General features: G+C 42.0%; 1 protein-coding gene and 1 long non-coding RNA gene across 3 annotated transcripts in view; one reads left to right on the top strand and one right to left on the bottom strand.

Moving 5' to 3' along the window:
* Positions 1 to 27,503, top strand: part of LOC109444181 (uncharacterized) — a 198,476-nt gene extending 170,973 nt beyond the window's left edge. The window contains exons 3-5 of one of the 2 annotated variants that reach the window (XR_012491850.1): positions 23,181 to 23,251; positions 25,577 to 25,701; positions 26,870 to 27,503. This is a non-coding gene — a long non-coding RNA (uncharacterized LOC109444181). Of the gene's footprint in view, positions 1 to 23,180; positions 23,252 to 25,576 lie in introns of both variants that reach the window. The other variant, XR_012491849.1, reaches the window with a different exon arrangement.
* FABP4 (fatty acid binding protein 4) lies at positions 4,261 to 9,047 on the bottom strand. Its single transcript, XM_019725366.2, has 4 exons — positions 8,889 to 9,047; positions 6,101 to 6,273; positions 4,920 to 5,021; positions 4,261 to 4,487 (listed from the first exon to the last, which is right to left on the bottom strand). Exons 1-4 carry the CDS (start codon positions 8,959 to 8,961, stop codon positions 4,437 to 4,439), a joined length of 399 nt encoding a protein of 132 aa, XP_019580925.1. The 5' UTR covers positions 8,962 to 9,047; the 3' UTR covers positions 4,261 to 4,436.
* Positions 27,504 to 27,750: the final 247 nt, after the last annotated feature.

Below are 27,750 nucleotides of genomic sequence, written 5' to 3'. Positions count from 1 at the left end.
ACTAATAAAAAAATGTTTTTTAAAAAAAAACAAAGTAAGGGAAGTGGCCTTTGCAGGAATTGTAATTACTAAAAAGGATTAGATTCAGAGGCTGTAGATCTGTGTCGTAGCTCTGAAGCCCAGATGTTTTGAAGACGGCTGGCACCAGGCGCCAGAAGAACATTCATCCTATTATCTGCCTGTGTGAAATCTTCCTGTAATTCAAAGAAATGTTTATTCAAATCATCTCTTTGTGGACTAAGAGGAAAAAAAAAAAGAGGCTTATGTTTCGGAAGCACAGTAACTTAAGTGGGATAAAGAATTTCTTCTGATGAAACTATAGAAAGAGGAAATTTATAATGCAATATCTGTTTAGGTGTAATAGTTATCAACCTATCTGGAGGGCAAAATGGGAAGCAAAAACCCTCGAGTCAGTTTCAGGAAACTGAGACCAGGCTCAATATAAGTGCCTTAGCAGTTGAAAATGTCCTCAGAGGTGATGGTCAAATGAAGACCATGTGACTGGATCCTGCCTCACGGTTCTAGACATGCATGCGCTCTCCTCTGGACAATAGCACATGTAACCATGCATGGCTGTGTGTGTTTGTCAGTGGGCTAGTGTGACAAATACCCATTACTGTAGCCATTCTGTTCCAATTCCCCTGCCATTGATGGATTCAGAAATCAATCCTCTGTCCCATTTCAAAACTCAATTGTCCCATGATACAAGAGGGAGAGCCAAATTTCTGGCTTCTATAAAATGTTCTTGACCCTAAGAAAGAGCCAGAAGGATGGTCTTGCTTCTCTTGCACAGGTAGCTTTTTGCATGAAATTTAGAACGAGTGAACCCATGGTGTCACCAACTCAAATGAAGCCACAACTGAGGATGGCAGGGCAGCCAGGGGGGCGACCTGACGTCCCCTTCATTTCTGGCATTTTTATTAGTCAATTCCTGCATTCCATTACTATTTAACCAATTTTGTGTTTGAGGGTTTTGTGACTTGCAGCTTAAGCCTTCGTAATCAACATGCCTTTGTAAATACCTTCACCTGAATCACGAATTTGGGCTCTCAAAGCAATGATTTACATGCAACATAGCATATTGGGCACGTGTGCTCAGCCTCACAGCCTCTCCCACCTTCCCAGGTCCAATGCAAACGTCTCCTCCTCTGTGACACAGGGTCAGAGCTAGTTGGTCCCTGTTATGTGACACAATTCTACTTTAGTAGAGGTATACTAGAGAACTTTTCTGAAAGTATTGCACCTCGTTACCCTCCCGCTGCCCCCTGAGCTATATTAATAGTGTATCAAGCCAAGAGAATATTTCTTACTCACAATCTGTATCCCTAAGGCAGTGCCTGACATATTGTAGGTGCTCCATAAATGTTTGATGAATGAATAACAAAACGAAAAAACTGTGTTCACTGCTTTTTTAACTGACCATGACTAGAGACAAAGTTCTCTCCTGACCTGCTTGAGTGACAGGGCTTTCATTCTGGTCGCCAGATGGAAGGGGGTTCTCACACTCTCTTCACCTGTGTTCAGGGTCTCATGACGACCACGCAAGTCTCCCCACTCAACCAAGGATGGCCTGCTGCTACCACGACTAGCCTTTGAGTGTAAACAAACCAAACGAACCATCTTCTCAAGTAACAATGTGTAAAGTTAGAATGTTCTTAACTGTGAATCTCGTCCAGGAATTAGACTACAGTAATTTGTTATATAGAACAGTACAGTAATGCTTCTTGTTTTCAGGACTATTTCAAAGGTTATTTCTCCAGTATCTCATTTGCATATGCTTCTCCAGTATCTCATTATCTATATTAACTTTGTCTTGACATTCGATGTTAAGTAGTTTTTAACACATTTTCATTTTGAGATATTACCTTCTCCACTGGGGAGGGTCAGTGGTCAAGTTAAACTTAAACCAGAAGATACAAAAGTTTTTAGCACTGCGTCTGATAATTTATTGCTGTACCTATAATATTTTAGCTGGAGCCACATTCGATATTTTCCTAATTTTTTTGTGTGGTATGATAGACATAACATAAAATTAACTATGTGTAAGTGTACAGTTGTGTGGCAATAAGTGCATTCACTTTGCTGCAAGCCTTGACCTCCATCCAGCTCCAGGACTCTTTTCATCTTGCAAAACTGAAACTGTGGCCATTAAACACTCACTCCCCATTCTCCTTTTCCACCAGCCCCTGACAACTACTTTCTGTCCCTATGATTTTGACTACTCTCTGTACCTCATATAAGTGGAATCACACAGTATTTCTATTGTTGTTTGGTGTGTGTATGTGTGTGTCTTACTTCACTTAGCACGTCCTCAAGGTTCATCCATGTTGTAGCATGTGTCAGAATTTCCTTTCTTTTTAACACTTAATTCCATTGCATGAACAGACCACATTTTGTTGTTGTTAATCTACTCACCTGTCGATGGACACTGAATTGCCTCCACATTTTAGCTCAATTCTTATGCTCAGGAACTTAGCCCACCTCTTCCGGCCTCTCCCTATGCTGGTGTTATGCATAGAATAGGTGTTCAGAACATAATGGACTTATTTTTGAAAGAAGCGTCGTAAACACAATGATATCATCTGCAGCACAGTCGTTAAACAGATTTTGACTTAGTATAAAATGTAAGTATGTGTTTTGGAAATGCCAGTGTGTGTACATGGAATGCCAGCGATCGTCTGTAGAGGAGCTTTGGATCTTCAACGAGAAAGAAGAAACCACACACACGCGCACACACACTCCTACCTGGAAAGCCTCATCACCATTTTTGTCTTGTTTTATATACTGAAATTCTATGGCGATTTCACTTGAGTAAAAAGTTCCAGAATATATGCAATATTTTCTTTGCATAAAAAGTTCCCTTGGTAAGGAAAAGAAGAACTTGGAAACCACTCTGGGACACATATGCATCATGACTCTTCCTAAGGCTGTCGCCTCTTTTCTGGAGTGAAAATTACGGGTTTATTTGCACTTAATTCTTGGGAGATTCCGGAGATAGGTTGGTTTACCAATAACTTTTCAGGTTAGGAATCTTTTTCTATAACATGCACTCTACTTCTCTCTCATCACTCAAAGGCAGGTACCCAGGTGCAACATGAGCAGCTGGCTGTGAACAATTCCACAATGGTACAGGCTTCCCTCCTTTGATTGCATTTCACACATACCGTTTTTACACATTGAAGGTTCATGCTTACCCTGTGTTGAGCAAATCTATCAGCGCCATTTTTCCAACAGCATTTGCTCACTTCTCGTCTTGGTGTCACATTTTGGTAATTCTCACAATACGTCAAGCTAGTTCATTATAGTTGTATGCGTTATGGTGATCTGTGATCTGCGGTCTTTGATCTTACTAGGACGAGACCCTCGACCAACAAAAAGATTGCAATGTCGCTTACGGCTCACTTGCTCGTTAGCATTTTTTAGCAAAAAAAGAATGTTTTTTTTTTAATTAAGGGGTGTGCATTGTTTTCTCAGACAATGCTATTGCACACTTACTAGACTACTACAATTATGTGTAGATATCATTTTTATATGCACCAGGAAATGAAAATACTCCTGTGACCCGTTTTCTTGTGATATTTGCTCTATGGTGGTGGTCTGGCATGGAACCCACACTATGTCCGAGGGATGTGTGTAGTCCCCTCCTTAACCATAGTTTCACATTCCACGGTTTCAGTTATACAAGGTCAACTGCAGTAGGATATTATTAAAAAGGAAAATTCCAGAAATAAACACTTCCTAAATTTTAAACTGTGTGCTGTCCTGAGGAACGTGACAACATCTCCCACCCTCCGACTCTATCCTGCTGGGGACGTGACTCCCCCCTTTGTGCAGTGTCTCCCCACCCGTTAGTCACGCCGCTGCCATCTCGGGTATCAGATGTACGTATAGGAAAAACCATAGCATATGTAGGGTTCAGTACTATCTGTGGCATCAGGCATCCATAGGGGGTCTTGGAATGTATCCTCCGTGGGTAAGAGGGAACTACTGTATTTTAAAAATTACCTTAGGTCTCTGAGACTTTCTTGACCAAAGATACACTAAAGGAGAACTTCATATTGAGTAATAACACATATTTATCAACTCCTACCTAAGACCATGGAAAATTCACGAATGTGAATTGTTTACCTTGGGTTATTATTTTTAAAAATTGTATTACTGATACCAGAAACAAAGTGATGATACAATTTTCTATTTCCTCCACTGAATTGTGAGTAAGAAATTATCTGGCACAGCAAATCAATCATTAATTACATCACCTTCTAACTCTAAAACATTTTATTTAACCAACACGACCACATTGAATAAAATCAGTTTGTGACAAAATTAGTGGCTTGCTAATTAGTGGAAAACAACAATTCATGTTAGAAACAGTATATCCCACCGAATGGCACACAGTTCGATGCAAACTTCAGTCCACCTCGGTGTCCCTTGGCTTACGCTCGCTCATAAACTCTGGTAGAAGTGACGCCTTTCATGACACATTCCTAGACACACACAAAAATTCTTGGTCAATCGAGGGACTAAACGACTGGTTTGAAGGAAACAATATTCATTTGAAAGATAGTTGTTCTGGGCGCCTATATATACCCAATACTGTAATAAGTTAGGGAGCTATAAAGACCCAGACGAGACAAGCTTTTCCCTCAAGGAACCTTGCAGTCCATACGGGAAGTGATAAATATAAACAGAAATTCATCATACACGCTGGTGCATGCTGAGAGGGGTCAGGAAATGCTTCCTGGTGGGCAGCACGCCCGGGCTGAGCTTAAAGCACGAAGGGCCATTGCCAGAGTGGAACAATAACCCAACAGAATCAGCTGTTTGTTCTACAGAAGCGAGAGCAATTGTGTTTCTTTAGGTAGAGTAAGGATTGTAAGATGGCCGACCAGTAGAATCTAGGAGCTAGAAGTACTCACCACCACCAGCTTGTCATCCACTCGCTTTCTCTTTATGGTGGTTGATTTCCCATCCCACTTCTGCACCTGTACGAGGGCTCCTCCGTCTAAGTTTATGATGCTCTGTGGGAGCGATAAAAAAAATGATTACAATTTGTACACAGTGGGTGGAGGGAAATAAAGTGAAAAGTACACTGCCTTCGTTTGAAGGAACATTTTGGGGTCATTGGAAATTCTAAGTTGCAAGACTAGATTGCAACAAGAAAATAAATGAGTGTCAAAAATAACAGCATACAAAGTTTTATACGTGTTGTAGTCAGAATAGTATGCAAACATGCATTCGAAAAAATATTGTGAAGGAATATAGCTAAGTTTGTGTTGAGATGGCCTTACTATAGGTGACTTTTTATTTTCACTTTTCTCTTCCACTGTTTTATACATTTCTCTAACATTATATTACTTTGGTCCATTTCAAATACTATACACGAAATGTTGGTGTGGGGGCAGAGCCCCAGAAAGAAGTTTCCAGGCTCTCGGCCTCACATAGACAGGTGCTGGCTCAGGTAGTAAATGGCCATCAACTGTGATTGCATGGCCATCAGCTGTGGCTAGTTGGCCGTCAGCTGTAACCAGTGAGCCATTGGCCACTAATATAACTGCTGTGGCTACGCTAGCAAAAAGAGAAAGAAAAAATGGGGGCTAGCAAGAAGATGGTGGCTGAGCTGGCAAGAGCGGATTGCAGTTAGGATGGCGAGTTGCGGACAGTGTGGATCCAGCCACCAGTGAGAATATAGTGGTATGACTCCCCTACCTGTGGCTCCGTGGGTGTTCCTTTTTGGCCTTACCATATCCTGCGTTCTCTTGTGGGGAGCGGGAGCAGAGACCCCGCAGGCCGCCCCGCACGACAAATGGCGCAGCGAGCAGGGTCTCCCGCACAACAGTCGGACAATGAAGTTGGCGAACTTTCCACAGGGTAAGCGCACAGTGGAAAGTTCGCAAACTTCATTGTCCTACTGTCGTATATGGTACGGCAAATAAATTGTGTTAATTTTTTCTTTGAATAGTAAGGAAAACGTTATAAAAAGGAGTGAAATTTGCTGACTAAATATGGAAAGCCACACGGGTTAGCTCTAGAAGGCTTCTTGGAGGCCGCGGTCCTGTAAAAGTCACGCTTTTACCTGCTCTGGTTCCTTAGTCCTCACCTTCACTTTCCTGTCATCTGCAGTGACTTCGTCAAATTCCTGGCCCAGTTTGAAGGAAATCTCAGTATTTTTAAAGGTGCTTTCTGACTTAATGGTGATTACATCTCCGTTCACCGTGATGATCATATTGGGTTTGGCCATGCCAGCCACTTTCCTGGTGGCAAAGCCCACGCCTGCGGGGGGGGAAAGAAAACAGCGTCACATGTACAACGTTCTCTCTCACCTTTCAGAAAGAACTGGGGTGTGCGTACATGTGTGTGTACGTGTATGTATGTGTGTGTATGTGTATATGTGTGTACATGTGTGTATGTGTGTGCGTGTGTGTACGTGTGTGTATGTGTGTGTGTACATGTGTGTGTACGTGTGTGTTTGTGTAGGTGGGTGTGCGTGTGCGTTAAAGGGACAGCCACTGGTGAGTTTCCTTATCACCTCGCTTACACAGCTCCTGCAGACAAGTAAGGGAGGCCAATATTTAAAGAAACACACAAGGCCAACTAGCTGTAGATTTATCCTTTAAATTTCCTCTTCAGGGCCTCACATGCAGCTCCTCAGGAGACTCATGGTTAATTTTAAACAAGAATATGTACAACGGTTAAGTCTCCGGGGAGGTACATATTTTTTAAAAAGTCACTGCACTCTCAAATTCTCTGGCCAACCTCAACCATGAGGGCAGCAGCTGTCATTTTACTCAACTTATGAAATATTTGGGGCACCGTGACCCTTTTTTCTTAGATTAAAAAAAAAATGATCTAATCCACAGTCAAAGACAGAATTCTCAGTAGGATTTGGGTGCCAATATAGAGTGACCCAGCTTAAAAAAAAGTCATCTGTTTGGGTGTACAAAAATCACATTTTTATAGCATTTGCTGCCCAGTCTCATTTATTTGGCTTTTCCAGATTACTCCATGATGAAATGAAGACTTTGTTGAACTTCTGCAAAGGCAAATGTTTCCTACATTCACAGCATTTTAGAATGGGGATATTGCTCCCAATAAATTATAGGAAAGTTTAAAGAGGGTCTAGGAATCAATTGTGAAAACTTCAAAACTTAAGAAATCACCATTTTAGTAAGTTTAGAAATCAATACTTTGATTGCCAACCACCTAAGTTGCAAACTCCTCTTTTTCTTGAAGAGGAATATATTTTTCTCGTGAAAGGTATGGGGTGAACAATTTACAATATATAGCAGTAACTTGCTCTCAAGGCATAGGTTCTACAGAATTTACGACTGTCATAGATGTGTTGGATTTTTTTTTAAAACACACGAATATAAATCTCAGCTACTTTTTTTACTAAAATGCTACTTTCAGCCATCAGATATAGATGTAGAAGAGGTCAGAGTGAGAAACATTGTACAAAACAAATGATGCCAAGGCTCTGATCTCGCCCCCTGTCTGAGAAGTGGCCACAAGTGGGAAGATAATATGTAGCTTCAATTCCTGGCTCTGTTACAAAATATAACATCAGATGCATGGAGTGAGTCAGCATAGAGATGGATGCAATGTCAAGTGCCATCCCAGAGTGGACCACCTTGGACATCACATTGTCCACTTGTTTGATTCCTTCCTTATTTGAGTGCTGAAGGCCACACCTGCTTATGGTTCATTAATTACAGCATCTAATTTCAGGAGGCATCTTATGTTTTTCCTTATCTTCAGTCATTTAGAATTTTAAAATGCAGTGGTACAAGAATCTAACTGTAAATATTAAAAGTGTAAAGCATTTCTGAAAGTCAATCGCTACATCGCCTCAGATCCTGGCATTTCTATATCAGCACACATTAGGTCACAGAACCACACCTAGCTGGTATTCTAGAAAGTTAGGTCTCACTCGTGCTGAGGTCCCTGATTTCCCTCTTGTCTATAAACAAGAAAAATAGTGGTTACACACAAGCAAAAACATGCTACATGATTTAGGGGAAAGTTAAGTCTTGCAATTTAGGGCTTAAATCATATCCCCTAATAAAGATATTGTGAAAAAAGTCCTTTGTGATTCGCTCCCCTAGATACCACTTGGTCATGCATGGGGGTTGTGAGGAGAGGAGCTTTCAAGGTACAAGGTGCCTGAGTGAGAATCTGCCTTCCTACACCCTTGCTTTTCCTCCTTAATTACGTGGGAAACATTTTTAGATTCAGCAACGTTAGCAGAATCTAAAACCCTGGAAGCCTCCATTATCAGACAGGGGGTGTATCACATATGTAACATTCTCCTTTTAAATCACTCAGTAATTCTATAGCATCCCACGTAATTTCTAGTCAAAGAAATATTTAAACCCTTTAAGGAACAAGTTCTCTGAAATTAAGATTTTTTTTTTGTCTCCCATACCACAACCACACATTTTTAATCCATTGACATTAAGACAATAAAATAATTAGTTGGCATATGTTTACTGAAAAAAATTACATTGAACATGAGAAGCATAATGCTTTCCATTTCAAATGGAAATTATTGCATGCTAGGACATAAATACTGCATATTTTATATGCAAGAGGGAATGAAAGAAAAGCAGGCAAAGAGCCAAGTTTAGCAATCCAACAAAATCTTGCTATTGCTATACACCATAAAAATTCCATTTAGACCCTTTTTCGTAATCGTTCACCTGTACTTGTGACTTTGGTCTAGAAAGTTTCTACAAACAAATGATTCTTACTTGCTATTTTTATAACCTCTGTATGGAAAGCAGCATTTCATATCTGGCCAGGGCTTCCGGTGTGAAAAACAGCTTCAAGCCCCTTTTGCCCCCAGAGAAACAGTCATAGATCCAGCTCCCCACAAAGCATTTTCTTACCCACTTCTTTCATGTAATCATCAAAGTTTTCACTGGAGACAAGTTTCCAGGTACCTACAAATGCATCACACATTTTGTGGGCTTTCTAGGATGATTCTTCAAGGTGGGAAAGAAGCTGCAGCTTTCAAAAAGGTGCTTTGCCGTCTTCAGGCCAAATAACTGCCTTTTAAAGGTGCCCAAAACACGTGATCTGAGGAATGACCAATTGGGAATGACATCAGACCATTTCCTTCACTACCAGCCTCTGCATTTTTTCCTCTGACTCATGTTTATAATAGAAATCTCTCAACTTTGGTTCTCCCTGGCAAATGGTCATTGGACATAGATGACAAATTATTTTTAACTATGAACAGAATATTTGAAACATTCCTGTTTTGATGGTTTGAGACTCAGTGCATTGAATTTCCCCCTATTATTTTCATACATATTTACCCCAGTGTAGCGGAGGATAATTATCTTAAGATGAACTTTGATCCCTTTTTCTGGACTTTCTATTACAATTACAGTTCTGTGGTTACTTTAAACAGAAATGTATGACTTACCTTGGAGATTCTTAAGTAATTGCAAAGGCTCTTTTGGACAGCACTGTCTCAGGAATTACCTGGCAAGTAAAACAAAATAACTAATGGCATTTTAAAGTACCCCAGGTTTCTCATTTAAAATGTTTTGCATGAATAAAGAAGCAAAAGTAAATTCAATTAATCCACCAGGCATCTGGACTATAGATTTAATTGATAAGTAATAATTTAACCTCACTCTTCCAACCCCTTGATGAGAACATAGATACTTGATTTCCACAAACTCCTTAAAAAATAGGCCCCTTTGCAAAATATACTCCTCATACTGAGAATATTTATTCATTTCCTAAATTATATTCTAAGCTCTAAATTTATCCAGAACTAAAAGGGGCCACTTTACTTGAAAACAATCACAAGTGATCTGGGCACAAACTATCAAAATCTTATTCCCTGCTTTTCCAGAGTGAATAATTCTTGAGATTACTTTTCTAAAGAAATCCTGGTTTTCGGTTTGCACCCCCTCCATTCCAGAATGATCACAACGTTCACGTGTGCAGCAAACGCCCGTGAACATACCCAGATTTTAGGAAAGAAAAACTGCAGTATCGTGGAAGGATAAATGAGTGCTGTGTGTCCCACGGCACCGTATCTGCTGAGTGTACCGTCGACTGGCAACCCCAGAACTTCCCAGAATGCCTGGGGCAGAGGATACACTAGTAATCTTTCATCGTTGCATTTGTTAATGGCACAGTGACATGTGCATCCATTCTGGTCTGCGGCACAGATACAAGACCTGTGGGTGATGTGCCACCCCAGGGAGGCTTGCGATGATAGATTCCTCTGTTTCCTGTGGAACAGGAAACACAAATGGCCAATCTTCATATGGGGATAACTCTGACAACGTTCTAAATTAATAATGGTTTACTTTTTTTGTTTTGTTTTGTTTTGTTAAGGCTATTTTTTGAGAGAGGTTTTAGATTTACAATGGAATTGAGAAGAAGGTCCAGAGATTTCCGATTCATCGCCTGCCCCTCACCTACACGTGCACAGCTTCCCTCATTATCAATGTCGCTCAGAACAGTACATTTTTTACCAAGGACGAACCTACATGGACACATCAGAGTCACGCAAAGTCCATAGCTTAGCCTAGGATTCCCCCTTGGTGTTGTATGCTCTGTGGGTTTGGACAAATGTATTATGACATGAATCCATAATTATAGTGACATACAGAGTGGTTTCACTGCCCTGAAAACCTCTGTGCTCTGCCTATTCACCTCCCTCCCACCTCGCAAACACCCCCGCTCCTCACCCCGGCAAACACGTATTTTTACTGTCCCCATAGTTGTGCCTTTTCCAGAATGTCATAGAGTTGGAATCATACAGTATGCGGCCTTTTCAGATTGGCTTCTCTCACGTAGTTATATGCATTTCATGTTCTTTCCTGTCTTTTCATGGCTTCACATCTCACTTAGGTTTAGTGCTGAATAATATCCCACTGTCTGGATGGACCACAGTTTATCCATCACTTACTGAAGGGCATCTTCATTGTGTCCAAGGTCTGGCGATTAGGAATAGAGCTGCTATAAACATCCATGTAGACATGGGTTTTCAACTCTGTTGGGTGAATACTGAGGAGCATGATATGGTAAGAATATGCTTAGTTTTGGTAGAAACCACCAAACGGCCCTCCAGAGCGGCTGCACCATTTGATTCCCACCAGCAGTGAGTGAGAGTTCCTGTGGCTCCACGTCCTCCCAGTATTAGGTGGTGTGAGTGTCTGGATTTGGGCCATTCCAGTGGGTGTGCAGTGGGGTCTCACTGTCGTTTTACTTTACATTTCCCTGATGACGTGTGATATGGAGCATCTTTTCATGTGCTTATTTGCCATCTTTTTATCTTCTTTGGTGAGGTGTCTCTGAAGGTCTTTAGCCCATTTTTTGACCGAGTTTGTTTTCTTATTATTGAGGTTTTCTTAATTAGAGGATATTTGACGTATACCATTGTACAAATTTAAAGTACAACGTGTTAATTTGATACATTTATATATTATAATATGATTGCCACCATAGCAATAACTAGCACCTCTACAATGATTATAATTATTGTATAATTATCCTTTCTTAGCAGTTGGAATAATTAAGTTCTAGTCTCAGAAAGTTTGATGATCATAACACAATAGTATTGTCTATATTCCCCATACTGTGCAGTAGGTTTCTAGGGCTTATCTGCGACTCTATTTCTGAGTTTAAAATTCTAGATGGGGTGGCCCAGCAAGGTCGGTCAAAGGAGGTGCACAATTGAGTGATGAGAGGAAAACAGCCATGGAAGGATCAGAAAAGAGTATCCAGACACAGGGCACAGCGGGAATTGCCGGCTCACTTCATGTTCATAACAATTTCACCCACACTCAACTCCAACAGTAAATCATGACAGATGTACACACATACACACACACACACACACACATGCAAACAAACGTGGGTTCCAGCTGAGCAGAGTCCAAGCTCCATTAAGGCAGGGGCTTGCCTCTAGATTGTTCACTGATGGATAGCAAGTAATCAAGTATTCAATAAAACGCATGGAGGAAATCCTAATTAGGTGGATTGGGGGGTCGACCAACACCCCTGTAACATTCTGCAAGACTATGTTTGCAGATCAGTAGCCTCCTGTTTTTATGTCAGCATATTTACTACCTGATCATTGTTGGAGAAATGCCATAGTTGAGATTTTTCTACAAACAACCACAGGCCTGTGAACAATTTTAGGTAAATGAGAATAACCGTGACAACAGGAAAGGGCCTTGGTAACTTATTACAAATAGCAATGAAAGCACCATGATATGAAAGGGTAGTCGAGTCCACATGAAGAAATGTCGTGTGATCAGTTGTGTAGAGGAACAAAAATAGGCTGAACAGAGAGTTACTTACTCAAAGGGATGTTAAAAGCAGCTCGATTTTGTTCCAAACACAGGGGTCATCCTGTGAAATGCTAACGCCTTCTCTGTGCACAAGTCCACTAAGTTACATATCACGTAAGGGAGAGAATTTTTCCTAGACAATAGCTGTCCAGAAATTCAGCACAAAGGCCCGCACCTCTTATTTTATGCATGAGCTTCGCAGTCCAACTGGGATTACAAGCTACTGCCTAGATTCTCCATAAATTATCCTCATTTCAATTCCTAAGACTTCATCTCACTGCTCGGGTAAGAGAGAATGTTCCCTCATCAAACAACCATCTTTCACCACAGCGTCAGTGGGCTGCTATGTGAGTAAGGTGGAATATAATAAGAAAAGTCGCACTAAGGAAAAAATACTTCAATGTTATACAACCTTGGTTTCAACATTCTGAAGAATATCCTCCCTACTTATTAACGAAAAGAATGCAGACTTTAGCACTCATCCTTTCTTGAAAACCAGTAGAAATGGCATTATTCGCATACATTTTCAAACCCAATTTCATTGTAGAAAGCACACACTGGCAAATAATCTTCATAAAATTTTTTTTGCAAAGTTACTGTATGTCCAAGGCACTGTGCTAGGTGCAGCAAGAGACTATAATAAAAAGAAACGTGTGATTTCTGTCTCTCCTTAATGACGCAGGTTCTAGTCTAGTGACCAGCTTGGGGCCAGAATAAAATACAAAGCCTTTTTAGATATTTCAGTTTGACAGTCAACATAAGCATTTCTTTTTTTTTTCCCCTACAAGGGCACTTGCTGCTCTCCTAATTTTCCCCCCACACTTTTGTTATCTTTTATTAGCATAAAATGTATAAAGGATAAAAGATACCTTTCTCCCAATTTCCCGTCACTCCTGACCTCCCTTCTCCATCTTGAACTTTATCCCATCCATGGCTTAAAATTCTTAGCACCTCATTTCCCCCAATTTTTGCTGGATTAATGCATTAATTCACGGAAGGAATGACATATGGGTGTTGGGGACATAATCATGCTGGATGCTCGTGTATGAGTTTTACATGAACACTGTCACAGCACAAATCCAAGTGTGACAAAGATGGAGTGCCACAAGGAATGGTGGATGATAAAGGGTAGAGCAAGCGGATGTCAGTTCTTTTCCAAGGCATGAGTTAAGAGAGGGTGAGAGGCTGAGCGAAGAGAATGGCTGTGAGCGATGGGAAAGCAGGAAAGAAATTAGGCCTTGGTATAGGAAGGGTGTGGAAAGCTCCTTTCTTCACGTGGAACCTGGTCCCCTAAACAAGGTACATCTTGCCACAGGGGTAACTACACTTTTGTTCACAGGTAGAAAATGCACATGCCAGGCCAGCCTCTTTCCCCAGAGCTGTGGGGAAGGGGGTTTCAGAGGCTAGAGTCTCGCTTTGCTTTGGCAACGTGGAGAATGGAGACGTGGCTCCAAACCCTGGGAGAGGCTCGCTCGGGTCCGGCCACAGCCTCGCACTTTGCTCCACTGCAGACAGACGCCATGGAATGCGTCCCCTGACCTTTGCATGTGTTTATTTCTTTTGGAGGAAATGAAGGTATTTTTCTAACCATTTTTTAAGTTGAAGAGGAAACATACCTAATCTCTGGGTAATAACAAAGCCGTGATGAGAGGAAGTATTTTCACAGTATGTGTGCGGTGGGTGAAGTCAAGGTTCTTTACAGGGCTCTTTTTGGATTGACGGTATGTTAAAGCTTTACGTTATTACCAAGGTTTGGGGTTTGTTGGAGGGTTAAGAGGAAAGGCTGGCAGGAAATTCAGCCATAGTTTATTTGGTTCTCTGCCCCCATGGAGGACTGGGAACATTGCACCTGAGGGTCGTTTCTCTTTTCCCATCCTGGTTTTAAGAGGCAGAGTCATGTTCGTTTGTGTGTGTACCATTCATGAAACATGTTCACGGTAACTGGTCACCAACACTTTGACCTCAAAATGATGGTGGTTTTGGAAAGGATGAGTATGACAGTGGAAAAGGTGGGGGCTGACTACAGACGTGTTGTGGTTTCCTGCCTGTTATGTAACTTCTTCACTTGCCCTCTTACCCGTAAGGGGACTCTGCATCCACGTTGGAAGGTTGGCAAGGAGGAACTGACAAGAGAGCTGGCAAAGCGTTTTCTGAATGTAGCAAGTGCTCTGTTTGTCGTCAGTTAACAAAAGATGCATCGTTAGGAAGAACTGACTGGCAAAAGTGAAAAAAATGAACTAGAAAAACCAGAAAGGAATGTACAAACGAACCAGTGTGATATCAGAAGACATCGCCAAGAGATTATCCAGGGGGACAGACAGAACACACACACACACACACTCACACACTCACACACTCACACACTCACACACACTCACACTCACACACGCATTCACACACACTCACACACACATTCACACACACACACACCAAATTTGCTCTCTCCTTGTGTTAACCTTACATGACTCACTCCCCCTCTAACACCTGGCTACGAGTCTTTGGGGGTGGGGTGTGCCATTCACGCTGGGGGAGCCCAGACGTAGCCTTCTGCACGGCATGGTAGTTCTGTATCGTCCGTTATTGACTTAGGAAGAAATTAACCAGATTGATTTAGGTCACATTAAGGTATAAATGACAACTAATATCATATTACTGGAAGTATTCGCATTTTATAAAAAGACCCTGATTAATCCCCCAAAGTGCTTGTGACAGAGTCAAGGGAAAGTCTTCAGGTGTGGGGGCTACACTGTGGAATGGAAGACCCCGATGCTGTGGTGCTTTGGAAACTGCTTTTCGCGCCTGTGAGAACTCCCTCAGTCCACAAGGGTCCAGCACATGTGCCTCTTCCAAACTTCTGTGCATAGCCTCGCTTTCACCAGTCCTGGCCCACTTCAATTTTATATACTTTTTAGAGTTGCACACATGTCGTGCGATTTAAATTACATCAGGAGAACTAAATGCAAAGAAGATATTCAGCCTGGTCATCGTTAAATGTCCAGTCAGTGCCAGTCGCTGCGCTTGATGCTGTGCCACAGAAAAGAGTGAACCCAGCAGGGAGGCATGTGAGAGCCAGGGCTCCCGGTAAGACCAGAAACTCCATCGTTTCTGAAGTGCCTACTGCTTTCAGGCAGACAGTAGGCACTTCAGAAACGATGTTTAAGAGAGAAAAGAAGGAAGAGGAGGTCAGGGATATGGAGGAATAAGAAAAGAAGGAGAAAAAGAGTGAAGGAGAGAAGGAGAGGGAAGCAGGGAAGGAGAGAGACAGCTCAGGGTGAATGTATGGTTTTCTCCAAATCTAGGCAGGTTGCAGACAAAATGAGAACCATGTGCTAGAGTGAAAACACCAGGTAGTTAGTAGCAGATGCCACAAGGGCCCTCACTGTCCCTTGACGCTGATGAAGAGACAGAACAGGGGCAGTGCATCCAAGAACCATTCTGATTCCAAGGAAACACAATAGTCTTTCTGGGAGGCACTTTTGCCATGGGACTTCCCCCAGTGAACTCTGATCCAGTAAAAAGCACAAATGTCAGGCATCTGTGAATTATATTTGCCATGTGGGTGTCAACTTCCCTCTTGACGAAAATCCTCTCTCACTGGGTGAAATGTGCATTCCTGCACTCGGTGGCCTGCCAAGGTTTTCTCCAAATCTAGGCATTTCTGCTCCTGCTGCAAGATTCCTGATGACTTTATGCTATAATGACACTATCATTCTTTATCATTTTGCTATTACTTTAAAAGTTTTATTCGATGAACACCCACATCCTCGTGACATTTTTGTGGTGGCCTTATAAACAGCATTGAATAATGGAAACATCCATGAGCTCTGGAGTGAAGACGTTGAAATTCTGTTTCCACTCTTCGCTAGCTTCTGACCTTTGGCAAGCTAATTAATTTCTATGATTTCTGATTTCACATCAATAATCTGGAATATTGAGTATTTTCCATGTTGCTCAGTATGTACCAAACTCCACATGTGGCAGCTAGTATAACAGCAGTAATAATAATAACAATAATATACTCCCAGAAGATAAGCCATATTTTGAGGGTGTGAATCCTGGGCTGGGAAGAATTTGAACACTTTCTCTAGTGTTGAATACGCTTACTCTCAGTCGTCTTTGGTTTTTGAGCTCTCAAAAGGTTGACCTTTCTCCAGCAATAATTTTGAAGTGAAAGTTTAGTTTTGAGACCATAGAAATTCATGAAATTCACAATGAATTTTCTTGATATGCATGATTCTGAACAAGACTTTTTTTCTCAAGAGATGATACCATGTTCATATTCTCTCCTTTCACTATGGAAAAATTTCACTCCCCAAATGGAAATATTTTAATGTTTTAAAAAAAATTAACATATGCTTGATACAAAATTTCAAACACTGGAGACATAGAGGAGAAAGCAATTATTCCACTTTCCAGAGCACCACTTTCAGTGATTCAGTGACTACCCTTTCAGCCTTTTACGCGTGCATATGCAAACAGGCACGTGGAGTATGAACATACATTTTTGTGAAAGATATTGTATAATATACCAAGACTTTGAACATACACGCTTTTCCATAACTTTAACCTTCCCTTGGCAATACACTGTGTCCTCTTTTCATGTCAATGAATACAAATACATCTAATTTTTCAAAATTGTGGCCAAGTATTCTATTGACATATGTGGCATATGTTAACCAACACCTCCAGTTCTCATTGTTAAGAACATTTTTATTATACATTCTTGTACATACTTACTTTCGTCTATTTGTGTGTATATGTCTGTGGAATAAATGCCTGAAGGTAAAACCGAAGGGCCCGGGGGTATACACATTTTCAATGTCCATACACATCCCTGAATTTCTCTCCCAACTCCCACAATAGTGAATGAGGTTACCTGTTTCCTCTCAGTGGAACTGGCTTATCATGGGGCTTGCTTGCAATGGGACGTACCATTGGAGACAGGCAGCGTAGGCACGAGGTAAGTAGATAGTAGAACTGAGCCTGGAATACTAGAACCGGAGGTAGGACGCCACACACGGCCCAAGTCGTAGGGCCGACTCATAGTCAGCAGTCACTCAGCACCTACTTGGTGGCAGCCGGAGCATTGGGCCATCTAAGCAAGACCATCAAGTGCCTGGCTTAGGAAAGGCAAAGGGATCGAATGAAGAAATAAGTGCCATTATGTACAAACATTAGTGTTCACGGTTTTCTGCTGGAAACACAAACAAACAAAAAACCAGTGTGTGAGTGAAGAGCTTGAAGCAACTTCTCTTGAGAAGGCTTAGGGGAGACGATTGGACCTTTTCAAATTCCATTTAGAGAGAGGTGAAGAATACATCCTTAAATCACATCTTTTCATCCGCTTTCCAAATAATGAAGCAGGAAAATAACAGTGACCATAATTCGGTCACATCTTCTCTCTTAAGACCAATCGAGAGCTTACAAAATACGGTTTTCCATTTGAGGCTTCTGGGGGGCTGAGCATTTACACTTATAGTTCTCAACGGAGATGATTTTCTTTATTAGTAAGTACAAGAGGGAGGTTTGAAATCTTGTACTTTTGAGGGATAAAAAGACCCTTAGAACATTTATGCTCTTTAATGTATAAATATTAGAGAGTGCTTTGCACATATAAAGCCTGTGCTGCATGAATCGGTTTATTAGACAGAGAACTAGGTAGACTAAGGAAATTGAGTGCAGATCTGCAGTAAGTATGTGATGTAATTAAAAGTTCATTTAAATAGCATAGAAGTTTCTTTCGCGTGAAACGAGACATAGAGAAAAATCTGGTATAAAAGGTGGTATAAAATTCAGGAACCTGGATTGCGTTTGTTGTCATTATGATTTCCATGGCTAAGGGTGCAGGACTGGGCCGTATGCCCTTTTCATGACCCTCCATGGCTGTATCTCCCTCCACAAAGCTGCCCCATACGTATTGCACCGAACAAGGATTCAACCAAGAATAATTGTTTTGCACAAAGACATCGGTAACTCACCATCACCTATCAGTGAATGCAAATGCTGACACCCCTTTGAACACGCTCTTGAAAGTTACCACTGGTGTCAGGTATTGGTAAAGGAAAACCTCCGGGTAGCAACACTTTCACCTAATACAAATAAAGTCAAACCTTTGATGACTTCTGAGTGGATGAACCAGTATGTGTGTGTGTGAAGAATCGTGAATTACTTTGACATGAGTTGACTTGTTTTCAAGGATTTCCTTTATCTCTTTTGTCCCCACTCTGGAGAAGTCATTTAGTGTTTAGGTTAAAAAACAAAAAAATTGTGGTGGTTGTAAATTCATAGATATACCTTGAAGCCTGTGCTTTTTCAAGTAATCGTTGGAATTTATAGTTTTAATACTTATGTTCCTTAAAATTTTCCCTAACTATTTCTCAGATCCTCAAAGAGCAGAGTTCTGGCTTAGGGGAAACATTTAATCTGACATATTTATATTTCTTTCTTTTAGCTTTGCCATAATGTGTCTGATTTTATAAAATGTGTGTGTGTTCTCTTTCCTGGTGTGGCCAAAGGAAGGACTCAGTATCCTTTCAACAGTATCAGTGGGCAGGACCAGAAGCCCGAGCGTTCCCAGGATGCCAGGGTGGAATTTGCCTTCACTGAGTTTCTCCAGGGTCCTGATTCCCGATCACCCCAGAAGCAGCTATTCCAGCTCTTGCCCTTTCTCCTAGTTATCTTGCCAAATTCTGCAAATGTCATTCTTGCTTCTTCCCAAAGCACACCCAGGGCCATTGCCCTCATTTCTTTCTAGGTCCTTTTTCCCCTCTCGTCCTTTGACACACTTCTGATTTCCCCGGGTCTACAGAAAACGGGCTATTTTAAATCAAGTCAACGCGACAGTCTCACTTCCCACATCCATGGTTTTCATTCTGACATGTGTATTGTCTTTACTCAAAAACAACACTCTTTAGTGGTAGTCCAGAGAGCAACCCCACTCTTTCATAGCTGCAAACATATTTCGAACATAAAACCTTAGTGACCAGATCTTCTTAAAAGAACATTAGGCCTGTTAGTTGTTGAATACTTGCCTACTGACATAATTTGGAAATGCAAATGCAAAAATTCTAAGTATCTAGAAGAAGACATATGATAATTCTACATGTAGTATATAGGCCCTACTGTTTGATATTAATTTTATCAAAAAATAGATTTTTATCCTTTATGAAATGTCAGATATACTGTTCTTTAAAAATCTACTATTCTTAGTTGCCACGGGGGTAAGACAACAATTTCCTCACTGGGACGAACCCACAAAGTAGGCACTGGGTCCCAGAAACAAGGAAGCCCCATGACCAGCACAGGGACACAGCTGCTCTGGAGTCGGGGCGGCGAAATTGGGGGGAGGGAGGATGCCATCTTTAGTGAGGACGCAGACAGGCCTCGTGCTGCCCGGGGACAGCAAAGCTGAGGCTCTGGGAAAAGGTGAAGTGGCCTCAACCCCCAGGAGGAGTGTAAGGAGCCAGCAGAGCTGAAACAGGTTACAGTAACGTGCACGGTTCCCACCCTCCCTCCCCCAGCTGGGCTTTTAAGGTCATTTTTCCTGAGTATTGCTTCACATTTGTATTTTCTTTTAATGTCTGTCTTCTAGATTTTGTTTTGAGGCTTGCTGTTAAAGAAGCAAATTTTTAGAGGATCAAAACCACCCGTAGCACTGTCTTTTGCTCTCTCCATAAATAGAAACTCTGTCCAGGAAACGCTTTGCAGATTACTTTGTAATTGGCAGCAGCCATAACTTAATCATCAGCAACCTTTCTGAGAAGCTGGCATATTTACCCATTTGTATGAATACATCTGTGATTTATTCATTCAACAATCCTTACTGCTTGCTGAATGCAAAGTGCCTACTCTCAGACAGCCTGTGTTCTACACTAGCTTGCTGTTTTTATAGTAAGTACCTATTTCTCAGGGTGTTAAAAGGATTGAGATACAATTCACATAAAGCGTAAAGCACAGAACCTTGCAAACAGTAACTGGCTAATATGTAACTGCTACAACTGTAACTTTTAGTTTTATTAATATTAATGATAATAACATTAAAACATGGCTACAGTTTTAGTAGCAGAGGAAGACTAGACTTTAAAATTAATAAACGTAACATCGATTCATGGAGGCTATGGCCCAGGTATGCACAAGATTCAGAGGGAACCATGATTTTGCCTGGAAAGGTCGCAGAAGCCTTGGCAGGCCCAGTCATGTTTTAGCCTGAGGCTGAAAGACGAAGAATCCAGCCAACAGTCATAGAAAGGATGCCGCAGGCTGAGGGTTCCTTCATCCCACGTGAATCAGGATGGAAGCAGAAGCTGGAGATGTGTGACGGGGTGCAGGACCCACAGCGCGAGGCCCTTTGCAGAGGATGTGGAAGGGTTAAGTCATTGAGAAGATTGTTAAGCTATGGAGATTTGATGCTGTGTAAGCCATGGAGAAATATTAGGTTGGTGTAAAAGTCATTGTGGTTTTTGCAATTATTTTTAACCTTTTAAACCGTGATTACTTTTGCACCAACCTAATAGAACTTCGTTTTCCAAAAATCACCCTAGCAGAATGGTAGACGTTGGAGCTGGAACCCAATTGGGAAAACGGAGGCAGGCAAGCCAGGAAGACCCCAAAGGCAAGGGACAATGAACTGCTAAAGTAGATCGGGGGTGGGGGGGGGAGCGTCTGTCTGGCTCTGTGGTTTTATAACTTAGATTCTGTCCACTTCGTCCTGAGCAAGATACGCCGCAATCCCAGCTCTGCCATGCTCTCCCACCTCCGCTCTCTCTTTCTCCTGTCCTGGTGTTGTCAATACACACTTTATGTGGCGTTTGGAAGAGCTCTGGAACTGGCCTGGCAGGCCACTGCTGAGTTCTTTGCCCCTTCTGCACCCTTTTTGCTAAACCCTGACTGGAGCAGTCTTCTTAAAGTGAGGTACACTGACCACCTGTTTCATAAGCACCTTTGCAGCCTGGTTAAAAACGCCAATTTGTAGACCCCACCTAGCAAACAGAGCCCCCTAGAGGTCAAATCTGCACTTTTGACCACGTCCCCAGGGAAGACGGGCTCTGGCAATCCCTGCAGACACCACTAGCCACATGGTTCTTTAACTCAACTAACCATTGAACTGACTTGGGGAATTTTTTGAAAAATAGTCTTTGAGGCCCCATCCCTCCAGAGATCTGAAGGTCTGGGTCAAGCGGAAGTCTGGACAGAACGAGTACCCTTTCCTGGGTTGGATGCTAATCAGATTTGGAAACCATTGCCTATATCGTTTTCCTGGTAAATGAGCCTTCTGCTGCTGGGATAAATGAATTAGTCACAAACCTTTCCTGGTGTAATGACAAAGGGATGGCTGCGTTGCCATTTTATTGAACTGAATTACTGTAGAAAGGTTTTGAAAAACGAAGAGGCTAAGATGAAAGAAGGTCTTTCTCACAACTTATCGCTAATAAGAGATGGCCTTGAGAAGGGTTGGCTACAGATGGCCCCGCACTTCTTACCTGATGCATTACAAACCACCAGACGCGCGACAAAGAATTACCTTTGAGTTAATCTCTTGCATCAGAGCCCTTTTCCAGCTTCTCTCTCATTTACCTGAGAATGGAGGGGAACGCCCTCTAATCTAATAATGGGCCTGCTTGAAGTGGGAGAAGAATTGAGGTAGGGTAAGGACTTTGGATGAACTCCATAATAATTCTAAATTTAAAAAAAAGATAGCTCATTGGATTCTGGGTCTTTCTTGTCTACCATATGAGAAGGCAAGTATTATGAGATAGTTTATGTGACATAAGATTGGTAGCAACGCAAAATTTTGCTTTAATTTACCATGGCTGAACAAGTAGGTAGGCTTCCAGCAAGAGATCTTTTAAGAACTTGCAAGTACAAAAGAGGATAAGCTTTTGCCTGAGGTAAAATGTGAGCCTTCGCAAAATTCTTACTGTTTAACCATTCACGTAAAGAGAATAGCTGAAGAACACACGTGAACTACCATTTCTACCTCCAGGGAGACCATGAGGAGAATTCGTTTGGAAGCACAGACCTGCCAATAACAGGGCTGCCCACCCATTTGGCCTAGAAATTCCAGAAAAATCTTCAAAAGAAAAATCCCACAGCCATCCAGAAGTACTTAGTCCATAATTATTAAGGAAGGACCAATCCATCCTCAGAGTCTAGAAAGACTAGCTAAGAAGGTGTCGCTTGAACTGAACACTGCGGGATAATGCAAGTTTGTCAGAGAAAGGGCGGGGGTGAGGGCATTCAAGGAGTGTGACTAGGCATAGACGTGTAATGATTAAAAAAAAAGAAAAAAGCACGTGTTATTGTGACAAAAGTGTGTTGGCGGGTGGAGATGACTGTGTAAGGGGTCTGTTTGGGGACGGCAGACCTGAGAGGGCGGGAACTGCAGGTCACACGAAGGTGTTTGCCAGCAACAGGCAGGCCATCAGGTCTTTCCAGTAGGGGAGGTGGTTGCAAAATTGGATTCAAGTTTTAAGGTAGTCATTCGAGTTGCTGAGTGGCTCAGTTTAGGGAGTGACTGGCAATTGTGACTGGGAGTTCTTTAGAAGACTAATGCCATTATGCTAATTAAAGAAAAATGAAGGGAGGGTGAATTAGGATGGGGAAGAAAAGGGGGCACCAACATTTAAAGCCATGTGCCTAAGGATCACACAGAGAGAGAGGCTTTCTTCGTCTATTGCCCTGTGGTTTTTCCTGCTCCATGATCTGTACTACTGTATCATCGTTTGCTGCCATTTGCTTTTTTCCAAAATATGTGTCCTCTTATCTCCTGCTCCCACAAGGCTGATAGCAGTGTCCCTTCTCTGAAATACCACTGCAGACTTCACCTTCTGACCTGTATCGTTTGTAAATCTGTTTTAGATAATGTCCCACCCTGCTTCGGATCTAGCTTTGAACGCAGCTGCCTCTCACTCTCCTTAAGATCCAAAAAGGTACGTGCATGAAGGACAGCCAAACATACATTCTTCCCCTCCACCATCACCACCATGACTCGCTCCTAATAAGATAAACGATGAAATGCAAAAACTTCCAAAAGACCCCGTCCTTCCACATTTCTTTCCCCGGGCCCCCACCACGGCTTTTTTAAACCTTTCCCAAAGTGTAGAACTTCCCAAGAAGAAGACACACAAATCCCCAGACCTCTTCAGCTTACAGAGGAAGAGAAAAAAGAAGGAGCAAAGATTAAAACTGTTATCATTCCTTCCACCCTCCCATTAATGACTCCAGGTCTTAGCCTTGGAGGAAGGGACCATCAGCGTTCAGCTTTTGGTGACTCCAATTTCTGATCAATATCAGCGACCAAAAGATGCTTAGGGATGAGAAAGTGATAACTCATGCATGGGATTTTTGCCTTCTTGGGAGCAGGGCTGAGGGGCCACACTTCCCTGTAACTGCTGCAGTGACTTATGTATCATAGGGATGTAATCTTTTACTATTATCTATGATAAGTTGAATTGAATCCACATTATAATTATTTTCTAAAATGTTCTGTTGGTCTTCATAATTTTAGAGAATTTCCTCACGATGTTGTCTGTCCTTTCCATAACCTTGTTATATAAACGAGGGACATCAGTAAGATGTCCCCCCTTTAGATCATCTAAAATGGGGGTTAAAATACTTCACCATCACCAACAAGCCAGGTCCCAAACCCTGGGGTTTGATCAGTATTCTGCTCTCTCCAACATTCCCAGGGCTTCCATGGGACACGTACTATGGGACAGTTTTGTTGAAGAGCCTAGAACCAGTTCATGCGTAGATCTTTTCAAATTCCTGGGCAGTGATGGCTTGGCCTCTTTCTTCCTGTGAAGGAATTTTTGGGAACTAGGAAAATGGGTAAAGAATAAAAGAGGGATGGGGTACACTAAATATTTGTCCCTCTACCTAGAGTTGATGAAAATTTATCAGGATCAGTCTTAAGATAAGAATATGGAAGAGGATGTTCCCTGATTGCCTCTTACTTCCAAGCACCATCTCCCAAATGAGATTCCTTTATTTGAGGACCATATAAGTGTCTTGTAAAAAACTGGGAATCCCCAAGCCCCACCCCTACCGATTGAGTCACACTCCCCAGGATTTGAGCCCAGAAAGCTGCATGTTTAAAAATCTCTTCTGAAAGTCTGAAGAAATCACCAGACTAAGGACTTAGTCACCTCATTTACCCTCTCCAGACACCTTGGCCTCAGTTGTTTCATCTGCAAAATGGGATAGTAAGAGCTCCCTAAAGCTTGGGGGCTAGATCTGATTATCCGTTGGTGTCTCTCATGGTTGGAAAACTTGCTATTTAATTATTCAGTTTTCTCATCAATCATTACTGATGATTCATTCCTGCTGCCCTGTGGTTACAGCACTGCCTTCCCCCAAATTCCCTTCTTCAGCCCCTTCTCTCATTTACAATCCAGGGTCTCTGCAAAACTGTTCCCTACTGCTCCCACCTTGAGCTCATTGTGACTAAAGTATTAAAGATGAGTATTGGTCTTTGTTCTTATAGTGTAATCCTTCCAAGGCTTGTGTTGAAGTTTTGTCACGGTGGATCTAACCCCACCTTTATTCCAGGGGTAGTTTATACCAAAACAGGACCCTTTGGGGGTCTCTTCTGAGGATCTCCACTCTGGCTCGTGAGAGCTTAGACCATTCTCTGCACTGTGTAGTCTGTGAATAGTTCAGTTTTCAGCCCTCTGGTTCTTCTCTCACTGGCCGCTGAAGTTTCACTCTGCATGTGCGGCTAAAGATTTTGCCAAGAATAAAGGAGACCTTTAATCCAGATCCAAGCTCCTTTTGGGATCCACCCCCCTGCTTTACCACTGGGGACATGTCCCCAGGCAGACAACTCGGACAATGGCAGGGTTCAACTCGACTTTTCACTTCTCTAAGCCACCGTGACCCTCTGTTTCCTGTACTCCACTATCTGAAAATTGCTGTTTCATATACATGCCCAGGGGTCCAGCCATTTATGATGTATTTATCGTCACTACATCCTGGCTAGAAGTAAAGTCCCAAATTTCTTTGCATCTCATGAGTACACGCAGTACAGTGCGACCACAAGCTCATTTCAGTAATGCATACCCTCATTTTTGTAACACTGTTCTTCAAGGACACGTATTTGGGGTCCCGCTGTGGGGGAGGGCACAGCTTTTCCCCTTTGCCAGTCCTTGGGTAGTGGGAGTGGAGGCCAGCACTCTGAATAGAGAACTGAGAAGAAATGTTGATACTCATCAATACCACACGGGCTAACTCTCTACACTTCCATATTTGTACAGGAAAGAGTAACTCTCTAGGAAACAAACAAAAATGAAGCACAGCACTGCAAGGGAAGAAAGGATCTGGAATCTGGATTCAAAATGATGCCGGCCTGAGCTGTTCAAAGCCAGCCACGTGTTTGCAGGTTGGGGGCCTCCCAGGACTTTACTATTTTGAAACACATTTTAGCCTCTCCTCAAGGGAACGGACAAAATAAAGATTGCCAAACACAAGATGTTCCTTCCACCTTGCGTGTAAAAGCCCCTGTGTTCCACATGTGATAAACTTGTGTTTGGCCTTCAAGGGGGACCACAAACACCATCATCGAGAAAAACAGAAAGTTCCAATTCTTATTATAGGCATGGGAATAATATTTCTTTATATTTATAGTCTAGCTTATGATGCTCAGAGCCCTGCCTCGTGCGAAAAGCCTATTTCCATGGCGTCTCCACACTTTGTCAATATGAAAATTTCCCAAACCAGTAACATGTGACAGTAACCTCAGTTTATTCCTAAACATAATTCTCATCACTAAGTGCTAAGACCTTCTGTTTGTCTTCATCCAAATCCTCTGGTCTCAGATTCTTAGATTGTATTCCTTTGGTTTAGTGCATTGAGCAAGACATTCTGGACCATTCTGTCTCATGCAGGTGAGAGATTACTCATGGTTTGGCTGTTGTCTCCTTAAACCGTCAGCTCCAAAAGGTAACCTTTGGCATCAGTGTAGGGCCTGAGAGTTTAGGCAGGGCAGGTTTCTCAGGCTTTACAAGTTCCAGTGAATGGTTCTAACTATGCATTTATTAATCATACTTCTTACCCATAGAAAGACTCTAAAAGAAACTCCAGTCATGCTTATATCGATTTCTGGAGAGGCAAGTGTACCCTCTGCGCTTTAAGTCCCTTTGTTGTAGTTGTGAGGCTAATGGTTAGTAAACATGGCTTGTGGGTTCAGTTCTTCCCGAAACCAATGGGCTGACCCTGCAATGGCTGGTGAACTGACTTGGGCCTGCTCTCCCATCTGCAGGATAAAATGATCCCTCCACACGGTTTCCAATACCTCTCGCAGGCCTGAGTGGCGTTACGTGACGTTTGTTGCTAGTAAACCAGGGTGTTGTCCTTCAGCGATGGTGGCTGTGGCGGGGGTGGTTACAATCTTCTCTGTAGAAGTAACTTGCTATTGTATTAGATTGTCAGGTATTGTTCTAGTTCCAAACCTGTTTACTATCTTTTCACACACTGCTGAGGCGTAACCTGCGAGGCACACTCTGTCCCAACTAGTTTATTAAAAATTTAATGTAATTTTCCCCATATAGTGCAGCTCGTGTGGAATGTAAAGGATTGACATAACATGCCTCGTGAGAAAACCTCAGCATCAGTGCCTCTCTGAATACACTACTATATTACAGCAGCCCTGAACGGGACGTGCCATCCGGGTCTGTCACTGCTGCCAGTGACAAGTGCTGCAGGATCCAGGCCAAGTGGACACAGCAGTGCCATTGCTAATGCTTGTGCTAAGGCTCTGTCATACCAGCAGGCAGAAGGTGTCACTTGGGAGTTTTAGCTAAACGACCTCAGCAGTTTGGATCACAGTTTGGGAATGCCTAGGAGCTTCAGACTGAGTTAGTCTGTACCCGCTCCTGTGTCTGAATGCAGGGCTCACTGTGCACGCCCCCTTCCTGGAAGATGAATGAAGAAGGAGATATTTCAGTATTGCTGGTTCAATCGACGTTTAGAAAAATGCGAACTCAGTACTAGCCCTACATGCATTCCTTAACAACATTCAAAAGAGATCTATATAGACAACTATAGAGAGCAACTATTTGTTGGCTGATTTTGCCATATAATATGGTATATTATATATTATACATGGGATATATGGTGTTTATATGACATATATGTATATATTATGTGTGTATGTATATATTTGTATAGATACAAAAGGGCATATGTGTAGGAATTTAAAGTCTATTAAAACATTTTAAAAACACTGAAGGATTTTTACTATTTTACATACTCCATAGTTTTCAAATAATAATAATAACTTATTATTTTGTAACTTTGTATTTTATGGTTTTCCGAGCACCGATACACACACACACACACACACACACACACACACACTCACGATGGTATTTAATTCTTTTGGAAAAATCATGGAAACACTTTCTACACTTGAAGGCAAGGAAACGGAATC

The sequence above is a fragment of the Rhinolophus sinicus genome, linkage group LG14, assembly GCF_036562045.2.
Source record: "Rhinolophus sinicus isolate RSC01 linkage group LG14, ASM3656204v1, whole genome shotgun sequence".
Lineage (NCBI taxonomy): Eukaryota > Metazoa > Chordata > Mammalia > Chiroptera > Rhinolophidae > Rhinolophus > Rhinolophus sinicus.
Note: the sequence above shows the minus strand (reverse complement) of the source record. Positions and strands in the feature narration are given on the sequence as shown.